Here is a 12,393-nt window from a genome sequence, read left to right as displayed (position 1 = left end):
TTACACTTACAATCTTGGCCGGCCCCGTGCGATAATAAATGCAGTGTCTTCGTTACCGCACACATTCTGTCGTAGCTTATTCTCTTCTTAGAAGACTTCTCGGTGTTGAATACATTTTGAGTGTCATCTAGGTCATCTTCCACATTTTCCATATTGTTGTCTTGCAAATACACATACAGATTAAAAGAAACACGCGGGAATGACAGTCATCATTTTTCCATACACTATGATTGACATCTGTCCAATCAAAAGAATAAACCTGATGTAAACATACACAAACGCGATGATTGGTCAGAAGCCGTAGTACACGTGCACTGGTGTTGTTGTGCTCTTGGAATTAGGCCCTACTTATATATTAGTTATATCACCACTAAGTTGCCTTAAATGAAACTTTAAGATCTTCAGATGCCATCAATGTTTTACTTAATCACGCTTTGGCTACGTAGTTTTTATTTCAAAGGTCGTTTACATTCGCAGCCTCTGCAGTATTGTGTTCTGATTGTCGCGCTGTTAATGCACAGTATGAAAATGGCAAAGGCTGCTTCCATAGTGGAACACGGTTAAAAAGTGCCGAGAAATAGTTTGTTCTTAGTGTTTTTCATAAAGTTACAGAGGTAATTGTCTTTGAAGTTTACGAGTGACTGTATCATATACAATTGATACACAGATATATATAGGATGTGAAGTGGAATCGGTAGCGTAACAGATTGGTAATCAAATGCAGTTCATGGTTCACTGGTTCATAACTCACCTGAGTCTTTTTTTTTTCTCGTTCAATCTGAGATATATACATCTCGTAATCGTAAAATTAATCACTTTTTATGAATAATGCACGTCTTTCTGTTTCTAATTAAATATTGTACGCGAAATTACTGTTTTCATTTCAAATACAAATTCTCAGTTATCGATATTTTATGAAAGACTGCTAATAAAAGTTGCTTAAATTAAGAAAACATAACAATTTAATTTTTAAGGCAAAAATTTAAAACCAAATACTGTTTATTTAGGCTATGTCCATCGTTTTATACCACACCTGTATGTAGGTATCGTAGAAACATGAAAAGCAATTCTTTTCGTAGCATCGAGTACATCTTGCAGATGCTGTATTTTTACATTTGCCACTGTACCATTAAAATATGAACCCAACAGAACTGATCTGAAGCCAAGTTACGGGATTTGGAACGAGAAGTAACAGAACTATTAAGGGGGGACGTACATGAAAATGACCAAATTTGTGAAAAAAATTTTATTGGCTCTTCATTTACTACATGGTATTGAAATTTCAATTACCAAATATTACGTTCCAATTCCGCTTCTAAGGGGGAAAAAAATAATAATTTGTAATAGCTTGCACAGGGCGACGCCCCCCCATCTTGGTCTTCATCCTCTCGTATATCTATTTATACTGCGTTTTTTTCCAGTTTTGTGCAGTCACAATGCAGGGAACGTTTGTGTACTACATCAAGAAGGCTGTGGAATAATATCTCTGCCGCTGGTTTTATATTCTTTGATTTATAGCGTTTGTTTACGAGTGTTTGTTTGGAATACATTTTTACGAAAGTTGTAAGTAGACTTGTTATTATATTTTGCAGCATGCCGCGTTCTAGTAAGGTGTTTAAAAAGGTTAGAAAGTGTCAAGCTTCTCGATGTAGTAAAGACAACTTGAAAACCAGCCCCATAATAACAAATGGAAACGATACTTCAACCAAGAAAGCGAGTGCTTCGAGAAGGAAAATTGACAGCTGTCAATCACTTGATGATTGTGGCTCAGACACTCAAGCTACTAGTGGTTTTAGGCTTATTGATTTGAAAATACTATCTGATATTATATCATCTGCTTGTGTATGTGCTGACTGTGGTGCAAAAAGTTTGAGATTATATGACGAAGAAAACAGAATTGGAATAGTGTGTATGTTGCATCTTACTTGTGAAAGCTGTCATTCAGACACTGCTTTTAGAACTTCGGCATCAAGTAACCGGATATATGAAGCAAATATGCGTTTAATATATGGCATGAGATGTTTGGGCATAGGCAGGGAAGGTACCAGACTGTTTTGTGGGATCATGAACATGCCACAACCAAGTGCTAGGTACACCACTGGAAATAAAACACTGCTAAGTGCTCTTCAAGAGGAAGTGGAAGAAAACTTGAAGTCCTCTGCAAAGGAAGCTGTGAAGATGAATAGTGAACTAAAGACAGAAGCAGATAACACGCCAGACACCGATTTGTGTGTGTCATGTGATGGAACGTGGATGAAGCGTGGACATACATCACTGTATGGAGTATCATCTGTCATTAGTGTTGATACTGGAAAAATTCTTGACGTTCAGGTAATGAGCAAATATTGCTATAGCTGTGTACTCGGAAAGAGAGCTGGTGAAGTGGAAGAAAATAAGTGGCAGGTTGAACACAAGAAAGTGTGCTGTAGAAATTATTCTGGTTCTAGTGGTGGAATGGAACCTGCAGCTATGAAACTTATGTTCCATCGAAGTGTGGAAAAGTACGGTGTTAGATACACAAAATACCTTGGTGATGGTGACTCCAGCTCCTTCAAAACTGTTTTGGAAAGTGAACCTTATGGTCCCCATTGTGCTATAGAAAAGTTGGAATGTGTTGGACATGTGCAAAAACGAATGGGAGGCAGACTTTTAAAATTGAAACGTGAATTGAAGGGCAGGAAACTTGAGGATGGAAAACTTTTAGGTGGTCCCAACAGACTCACAGACAAAGAAATTCATTCTTTACAAGTGTACTATGGCAAGGCAATAAGGGACAACAGTGGAAATTTGAATAACATGCAGAAGGCTGTGTGGTCTATTTATTTTCATAAACTATCCACAGATGACAAACCTGTACATAATTTGTGTGACATATCGTGGTGCAAATTCAAGCAGGCTGAGCGTGATGGCATGAACTATTCACACAAGCACAGTTTACCTGTGGCTGTTTTAAGTGCTATAAAACCAACATTTAGGTGTTTAGCAGAGCCAGACCTCCTACGAAAGTGTGTGCATGGAAAGACACAAAACCCTAATGAAAGTTACAACTCACTGATTTGGAAACGTTGCCCAAAAACAACATTTGTTTCAACAATTATTGTTGAAATTGCTGCATATGATGCTTGTTTAGTTTTTAACAATGGTAATCTTGGAAGAATAAAAACTCTACAGAGGCTAGGATTTCATCCAGGAGCTTTCACCTATTCAATATTGAAGGACATCGATGACAAAAGAGTTGCTGCGGCTGATATTACAGCCAATAAAATTGAACAGCAGGTTAACCAAAGAAGACAAGCAAAGAAGAGACTGCTTGCAGATGAAGAGGAGTATGCATATGGCTTGCACTAGTTCACACAGAGACGGTAAGACCTAATACAAACACTATCAAATCATTGATTCAGTTTTCCCGTAACTTACATTTTTATAACTTTATGTACCTTTTTCTCAAAAACCACAAAAGGTAGAGAAGTGAAATTTGGTATATGACTAGTCAGTACTATAGTGAAAAATTCTGTGGAAGGAATTTTCATTTAATAAAATAGTAAGGTATTTATGGTAGAAAATATTCCTTAAATTTGATATATTATTTTTCAGGGAAATTGGGAGACCCGTAAAAACTGAACAAAAGAAGATATAAAAATTCTGCTCCACAGAGTTTTGTAATTATTTGGTATGAAAGTGTGTACAAAAATTCATTAACATTGCTCTCACAGTTTTCTCAAAAAAGGAACATTTGTAATTACATTGTTGAAAAAAAATTAATTGCTAATAATTAAAGATGTAAAAGGTCAATAAAAATGAAAATTTAGGTTCATATGCGCATAACATTTCTTAATAACTGTACCAAATTTGGATTGATTATCTTAAAAAATTAGAGTTTTATAAAATACTTTTAAAATTACTGCAGTTTCGTGTACGTCCCCCCTTAAGCTGCCAGACGTACTGGAACGAACGCACGCAGCTTTTTCACATGTCACTGCCGAACGCTAGCGGGATATAGAATGGCTCGTCATGAAAGGAGAAAATGTGGCGCCTGATTGGCTTCCTGGGTTCTATTGTTGACAGGCTCGTTATCTGCGTAGCAGGTGACACTTCCAGAACTGAAATGAATTTCTCAGATTCGGATAAGGAAGGAGCTAAGAGATTACCAGACGAATGACTGTAATTAATACCTTCAGTGACTTCACTATTCAACAGCATGGTTAAATCCCTGCTGTATGATTTCGAATTACACACAGCTCGCTCAGAAAAATTACCCTATGTTTAACTTAGAAATTTTCATAGCTCTTGTCTGGAATTAGAATACTATGTCAGGTGAGAAGCTTTCCACCTGGTCACCAAAGAAGTGCGCGGTAGAGCTAGAGTTTTTCCGAATATTATTTCATTCTCTTTAAAAATTAAATGACATTCGAAGCTACATTGTTTCTTTGCTCGTCTCTTTTCTGAACTGCAACTGCTCACACAACTGCAGGTTAGTTGGAACGCTGGCTGGCCAGTGCTGTCCTAGTGTGATGAGCCGGAAAAGCTGTTGACTATTTGCATGTAACACAGCATAAAATATATCCTTATGATCGTACTTCACTGTACTGGTCACAGCTTGGCTTCCGCTCCACGTGAAACGAAATCCAATGAGATCCAAGCAAACGCAGAAGAATACATGGTGTAATGTTTACATCGGGTTTATTCTTATGATGAACAGATTGTTTCCGTTCATAGGTAATTTTCAGATAATTACTACACAACGACTATCAGTGTTCTTGCCGTATACCACTGAGGCGTATTTTACATATCTTCAACTATGCACTGCCACTCCCAATTCATTTTCGACAAAAATCTGACACATCCATCATTTTCTCCCTTGCCTCTTCAAATGATGCAACATTGTGACGACAGCCAACACGCAAGCGCAGTAGAAATTTGCTAGCAGGACAGTGACCTCGGCGCATGTGCCAAGACAAACCTAATCCAACACGCTACTTAACTCCCAGACTTAATCCTTTCGAACCTAACGGGACATATTTGTCCCACAAGTCCCAAGTAGACTGTTGGGATAAAGGCGCCCCAATTTAACAATGAATTTGCACATTACGGTCTTTTAAACTTCCCTCCTTGTGTCTGAACTGTTGGAAGCACTTGTGAAACTGTCATGGGGGCATAGTTGTGAATAAACCACATGTTCGTGGTGATATTTGCATCGTTTCTTGAAGAAAATCATTGAAATATAGCTAAGAAAACGTGTCATATATAAGTATTGTTGTTTTGATTTATAATTTGCATGATTGTGAAAGTTTATCGTATGAAAAAAAAACAGAAATAGTGTTTTTGCGACTTGGGATGTATATGTCCCAGTAGTTCTTTTTCTTGGGACATCATTGTCCTACCAGTTCTCAATATAAAGGAAACACAGTCTAATAGTTTTTATATTCTTTATTATTTCAGAAACACTGTGATGCAGGACTGAATCAAGGATGGCTTCCGATATGGATAAACGTATTTTGCAGTGGCTTGATGAAGACAATAATGACTGTGTTGATGATTCTGATTTCTCTTGCAGTTCTAAATCACATGATAGCACTGCTTCTAACACGAGTGATTCTGATGACAGTGACTGAGACAACAGTGAGGTTTCGTACGTCGGAGGTTCAACTAACAATGTAGTGTAGTGGTCAAAGGTAGATGCTATGTTCAGACCTCGAAAGACTATGCCAAACATGGTAATTCCAGTTGTATTAGCAAAATTGGATAGGAGTGCTTCAGGACTAGACGTCTTTAGAAAATATTTCCTTCCAGTCTTTTTATATTTAACTCTCAGTGTACAAATCAGAGACTAAAAATGATAAAGAAAACCACAGTTCAGTGCACAGATCTCGGATAAATTAGGTTGGTTCTTGGTGTTATGCTTGTAATGTGTTACAATAGAGTGCCCTCATTTTCGGACTATTGGTCACACAATACTTCAATGGGAAATGTTGCTATAAAAAGAGCAATTTCGAGAGATAGGTGCGAAGTGTTACTTTCTAAACTGTACTTCGAATTTCTTGAGAAACCAGACACAGCTGGTAAGCTTTACTACCTAGAGCCAATAGTCGCTTATCTGAAAGACACTTTTCAGAAAGCGAGGTCGAAAAGTACAGTACAAAGCATTGACGAGTCTTTGGTAAAGTTCAAAGGAAGGTCAGCCTTGAAACAATACCTTCCTATGAAGCCAGAGAAGCGTGTGATAGATATGTGGATGAGGAGTGATTCTGTAACAGGCTACACATATGACTTCAATACATATTGTGGAAAGGATGCAAATAATCTGGATGGCACATTGGGTGAGCGTGTAGTTCTGCAGCTCTCAAAAACAATTAGAGACGTTAATGTAATGTTGTCATTTGATAGATTTTTACATCAATTCGTTTGATGGATACCTTGCCGTTTGCAGTTGTTGGTACATGTATGGCTAACAGGAAAAATATGCCAAAGTCAACAAAGAAACTTGCTCGAGGGGGAATGTGAGTTCCTTTGCAATTCGTCTGGTACGTTGTGGTGTAAATGGCAGGACACCAAAGAAGTAATGTTGGTCACTAACTGTCATTCTAATGATGTATGTACAGTGAACAGAAAAGCAAAAGATGGGTCTAAATTGGTTGTAGACTGTCCAGTGGCACTGAAATCTTTTAACGACTATATGGGTGGCGTGGACTTGGCTGAGCAGATGAGTGCACTGTATGATTTGGCCAGAAAATCTGATAAATGGTGGAAGAAAGCGTTCTACAAACTGTTGCTAACTAGTGTTGTAAATGCCTGGATTTTACAAAATGAAATTCAACACAAGACAGTGCCACTAAAACATTTTCTAGTCAACCTAGCAGAGCAGATGATTGCCAAGGGACAAAAGACTGCCAAGGTACAGGAGAAATCCTCAACTGGGCGCCCTTCTAAGAGAGCAAGAGTTATGCAGAATGTAGGGCTACACCTCCCTGAAGAAGGACCTACAAGAAGAAGGTGTGTTTTGTGTTCCAGCAACAACAAGGAAACAAGAACAAAAACTATCTGCAAAATGTGCCAGCATCCACTTTGCAAAAAGTGCTTTGCAACATATCATATGTAATTATAATAAATCAGACATGTGTAATTCTTTTATGCATCTACATCTACATTTATACTCCGCAAGCCACCCAACGGTGTGTGGCGGAGGGCACTTTCGGTGCCACTGTCATTACCTCCCTTTCCTGTTGCAGTCGCGTACGGTTCGCGGGAAGAACGACTGCCGGAAAGCCTCCGTGCGCGCTCGAATCTCTCTAATTTTACATTCTTGATCTCCTCGGGAGGTATAAGTAGGGGGAAGCAATATATTCGATACCTCATCCAGAAACGCACCCTCTCGAAATCTGGACAGCAAGCTACACCGCGATGCAGAGCGCCTCTCTTGCAGAGTCTGCCACTTGAGTTTGCTAAACATCTCCGTATCACGGTTACCAAATAACCCTGTGACGAAACGCGCCGCTCTTCTTTGGATCTTCTCTATCTCCTCCGTCAACCCGATCTGCAAGTATAGGTCGAACGAGTGTTTTGTAAGCCACCTCCTTTGTTGATGGACTGCATTTTCTAAGGACTCTCCCAATGAATCTCAACCTGGCACCCGCCTTACCAACAATTAATTTTATATAATCATTCCACTTCAAATCATTCCGCACGCATACTTCCAGATATTTTACAGAAGTAACTGCTACCAGTGTTTGTTCCGCTATCATATAATCATACAATAAAGGATCCTTCTTTCTATGTATTCGCAATACATTACATTTGTCTATGTTAAGGGTCAGTTGCCACTCCCTGCACCAAGTGCCTATCCGCTGCAGATCTTCCTGCATTTCACTACAATTTTCTAATGCTGCAACTTCTCTGTATACTACAGCATCATCCGCGAAAAGCCACATGGAACTTCCGACACTATCTACTAGGTCATTTATATATATTGTGAAAAGCAATTGTCCCATACCACTCCCCTGTGGCACGCCAGAGGTTACTTTAACGTCTGTAGACGTCTCTCCATTGAGAACAACATGCTGTGTTCTGTTTGCTTAAAACTCTTCAATCCAGCCACATAGCTGGACTGATATTCCGTAGGCTCTTACTTTGTTTATCAGGCGACAGTGCGGAACTGTATCGAACACCTTCCGGAAGTCAAGGAAAATAGCATCTACCTGGGAGCCTGTATCTAATATTTTTTGGGTCTCATGAACAAATAAAGTGAGTTGGGTCTCACACGATCGCTGTTTCCAGAATCCATTTTGATTCCTACAGAGTAGATTCTGCGTTTCCAGAAACGACATGTTACATTGTTACTAACTAGTGTAATAAAAAACTGATTGTATACATCTTGTTTTCTATGTATATTTTAGTGACCGTTATTGCTGTTGGGTATTGGTGGGACAACGTTTGTCCCACTCAGTAACCCTAGTGGGACACCCGTGTTCCACTCAATATGACTACTGGGACACCAGTGTCCCAGGGCCTAATTGCAGGAAGTGAGTTCAGAATTGACAAAAATGTATTCTTAATATTGTCAAGACTAATAAAACACTACGTGGTCAAATGAAGAAGTTTCTATATAAAATTTAAAATATCCATCTTGAAAGGGTTAAAATACAAGATACTTACTTTAATTTTTTATTTATGCGTCTAGTTCCATAGGACCAAATTGAAGAGCAAATCTCCAAGGTCACGGAATGCGTCAGTACATGTAATTACAGTATAAAAGTAATAACAGATAAAATAAAATGTTTATGAACCCAAAAAACTCAAGCCATAATTTTAATAAACGCAGTCAACAATATAACATAAGAATCCACTTTATTTTTCAAGGAATTCCTCAACACGACTCTTCAGTTTCGATTTGAAATGGCGTGAATTACTGGTAAGATGTTTGAATTCTTGCGGTAGCTTATTGAAAGAGGATACAGCAGTATACTGCACTCCATTTTTCACTAGAGTTAAAGAAGTGCGATCCAAATGCAGATTGGATTTCTGCCGAGTATTAACTAAGTGAAGCTGCTAATTCTTCGGAATAAGCTGATATTGTTAATAAGAAATGACTTTAAGGAATACATATATTGAGAGACCAATGTCAAAATACCCAGGCTAGTCAACAGGGGTCGACAAGCGGTTTTGCAAACTTACACAACTTATTGCCTGAACTGCCTGTTTCTGAGCCAAAAATATCATTTTAGAATGGGAAGAGTTATCCCAAAATATAATACCATATGACGTAGGTGCATGAAAATAAGCAAAGTAGACTAATTTTCGTGTCGAATGATCACTTACTTCAGATGCTTTTAGAATAATAAATATGGCAGCATCAACTCTTTGAACAAGATTCTGAGTGTGGGCTTTGCATGAAAGTTTACTATCTATCTGAACACCTAGAGATTTGAACTGTTCAATTTTATCATATGCCCATTCTGTGAAATTGAAACGTTGGTTCTTACTGAATGTGTGTTAGAAACTGTAAAAACTGGATCTTACAGTGATTTGGCACTAGTTTATTTTCTACAAGCCATGGCCTTATGTCATGAACTGCACTATTTGAAACAGAGCCAATGTTGCTCACAACGTCCTTCACTACCAAGCTAATGTCGTCAGCAAACAGAAGTACTTCAGAATTACCCATAATACTAGAGGGCATATCATTTATCTAAATAAGGAACAGTAGTGGCCCCTACACTGAACCCTGGGGGCACCATCCATTTGACCCTACCCCACTCAGCCCCTACATCACAGCCATTCTCAACACTGTGAATAATGACTTTCGCTGTCTGTTGTTAAAGTAACAGGTGAGCCAATTGTGAGCTACTCCCTGTATTCCATAACTATCCAAAATCTGGAGCATTATCTTGTGACCAACACAATCAAATGCCATATTTAAATAAAAAAAATATGCCTAGCGTTCGAAACCTTTCATTTTATCCATCCATTACCTTCAGAGAAAAGAGAATATAGCATTATCAGTTAGTAAACGACTTCTACAGCTGAACTGTACACTTGATAGCAAATTATGTGATCAATTGTGCTTACATATACAGCCTTTTCATTACCTTTAGCAAACACTGATGCCATAGAAAAAGATCTAAAATTGTCTACATTACCCATTTCTCCCTTTTTACAAAGCGGCCTTACTACTGAGTACTGACCATTCTTAAAGGAAAAATTACAAATATAGCTAAGTACAGGGCTAACATGGGCAGCACAGTACTTTAATTATTCTACTAGGCACTCCCATCATATCCACGAGAGTCCTTAGTCTTCAATGATTTAATTATTGACTCAGTCTCCCGATTGTCAAGTCACAGAGGAGTATTTCAGACATCAATCACAGAAGGGCATTTTCCAAGAGAGTTATATGATCCCCTATAGAAACTAAGTTTTTATTTAACTCACCAGCAATGCTCAGAAAATGTTTGTTAAACACTGCATATATATCTGACTTATCAGTAACAGAAATATTTTTACTACAAACTGACTTTATATCATGTGCTACTGACCAGGCACTTCCTTCACAACTGAGTATACGGTTTCGATTTTAACCCAGGAATTACCTATTCTATTTGCATACCACATACTCTTTGCCTTCCTAATAAAATTTTTAAGCACCTCACAATACTGTTTGTAATGGGCTACTGTATCTTGATTGTGACTAGTTCTAACTTTTTGTTATAATTCACACTTTGTTCTACATAATACCCTTATCCCACTAGTCAGCCACCAACGTTGTCTTTTACTGCTAATATGCCTTTTAGAACTTTCTAATTGAAAGCAACTCTCAAAGAGCATGAGAACTGTGTTAAGGAAAGCATTTTATTTGTCATCTATGTTATCGGCACTAAAGACATCCTGCTGCTCTAGTTCCATAATGGAGGTTAAAAAAACTCTCTACTGCCATTGGATTAGCTTTCCTACATAGTATGTAATTATATGTGAGATTTGCTTGAGTAAAAAAGCCTTTTAGTGTTAAAATTTGTGCACCATGGCCTGAAAAGCCATTCACGCTTTTACTGTCTATGGCTGTGCTACAGTTCACCTACACCATAGCTGGAAAAAAAAAAGAAAATTCTGCATCAGATCATATGAGTTTAGGAGAACTACAACATCCCTTTTCTTAATCATATACAAAATTAATATTGATGTCACCACATATAACGAATTTTTGGTACTTCCTATAAAGTGAACCAAATCTTATATTTGTCGCTTTGTACACCAAAATAATATACCTGAAAGATTATGAATATAAATTGATTACTAATATAGATACCAAAATCAACACTATAATAGTAAAATTAATACACAAAAAGAGAACTCAGATAAGGTAATATTTACATAGAAGAAAAGAAAATGAATTGTCTCACACTAGGTTACTGTTTACATTTTATATACGGAAAGCTACATTACGGTCATATACAAAATAAACTAAGCACTATAGTATAGGAAATCTGCATATAATTCGAAGGAATGAATAATTCTTGGGATGTGCTCACTCTGTGAAAGCTACAAGAAGGAGTAACAGCACCATGTCTCGTCTTGGAAGGTACCTGTAAGTTTCACGTGCACTCATTGTATGAATATGGAAGCGACGGAAAGGGTAAGTCGAAGCAGTAGACATGCTCTTAATATTTGTGCTGTAACAAAAAAGTGTTGAATTCTGAGAATTAATCACAAAATAATGAATCAAAAACATTTTCATACTGAATGAAAAGATGTGAATGATACGTTGGTTAGCCTTCCAGCAATTATGTACTTAGTTGATGGGAATGTTGCAAGGACACGTCTTAGAAATGATAGTGAATGTCCCTGTTGGAGAACAATGAGCAGGTGATTTTGAATCTTTCTTATAGTTCTTCTTATTTTCTCAATGTTTCTTCATTTTCTCCCTGAAGGCTTTCTTTCTTTCTTTGGCCCACTTTGGTTGGTATGGTTTTGGTTCCATCTCTGGAATAAACATCCACTTATCAGTTTTGCTCCTGAATGTATCCCTATCTGATCTGTTTGATACATCAATTTTTTGCTTGTGTCAAATCCTTCTTAACTTCAGTTACCTAAGATATTGATCCTTTAAGGGATGTCACATAGACGTTTAGTTAGTCTGTTTACAGGTAATCCGTCTAGGTGTCCATAGAACTTCATTTGTCTCTCTCTAATGCCAGTTTCGATCTTCGATACTTTTTCTGTTGTCTAGATGGTTTGCTGTCTCTATCCATTTTGTGTGCATCGTGGTCCGGAATTTTTCTAATAATCTTTCTCTCTACTTTCTTAATTTCTTGTAAATCTAGTTTTCGATTCAATGAGAGTGTTTCACTTGCATGCATTCAATGAGAGTGTTTCACTTTCAGTTTGATTGCTGTGTTGTTGTGT

At 37.7% G+C, this 12,393-nt stretch overlaps 2 protein-coding genes across 2 annotated transcripts; both read left to right on the top strand.

The window, feature by feature from the left end:
- Nucleotides 1–1,242: 1,242 nt before the first annotated feature.
- LOC126198731 (uncharacterized) lies at nt 1,243–3,730 on the top strand. The gene is made up of 2 exons (XM_049935252.1): nt 1,243–3,362; nt 3,595–3,730. The coding sequence occupies exon 1, from the start codon at nt 1,594–1,596 to the stop codon at nt 3,346–3,348; it is 1,755 nt and encodes a 584-aa protein (XP_049791209.1). The 5' UTR covers nt 1,243–1,593; the 3' UTR covers nt 3,349–3,362; nt 3,595–3,730.
- A 2,166-nt stretch (nt 3,731–5,896) lies between these two features.
- Nucleotides 5,897–11,450, top strand: LOC126199491 (piggyBac transposable element-derived protein 4-like). Its single transcript, XM_049936413.1, has 4 exons — nt 5,897–6,364; nt 6,428–6,990; nt 8,391–8,516; nt 11,366–11,450. The coding sequence occupies exons 1-4, from the start codon at nt 5,897–5,899 to the stop codon at nt 11,448–11,450; spliced, it is 1,242 nt and encodes a 413-aa protein (XP_049792370.1).
- The last annotated feature ends 943 nt before the right edge of the window (nt 11,451–12,393 follow it).

Source organism: Schistocerca nitens, chromosome 8 (genome assembly GCF_023898315.1).
Source record: "Schistocerca nitens isolate TAMUIC-IGC-003100 chromosome 8, iqSchNite1.1, whole genome shotgun sequence".
Taxonomy (NCBI): Eukaryota; Metazoa; Arthropoda; class Insecta; order Orthoptera; family Acrididae; genus Schistocerca; species Schistocerca nitens.
Note: the sequence above shows the minus strand (reverse complement) of the source record. Positions and strands in the feature narration are given on the sequence as shown.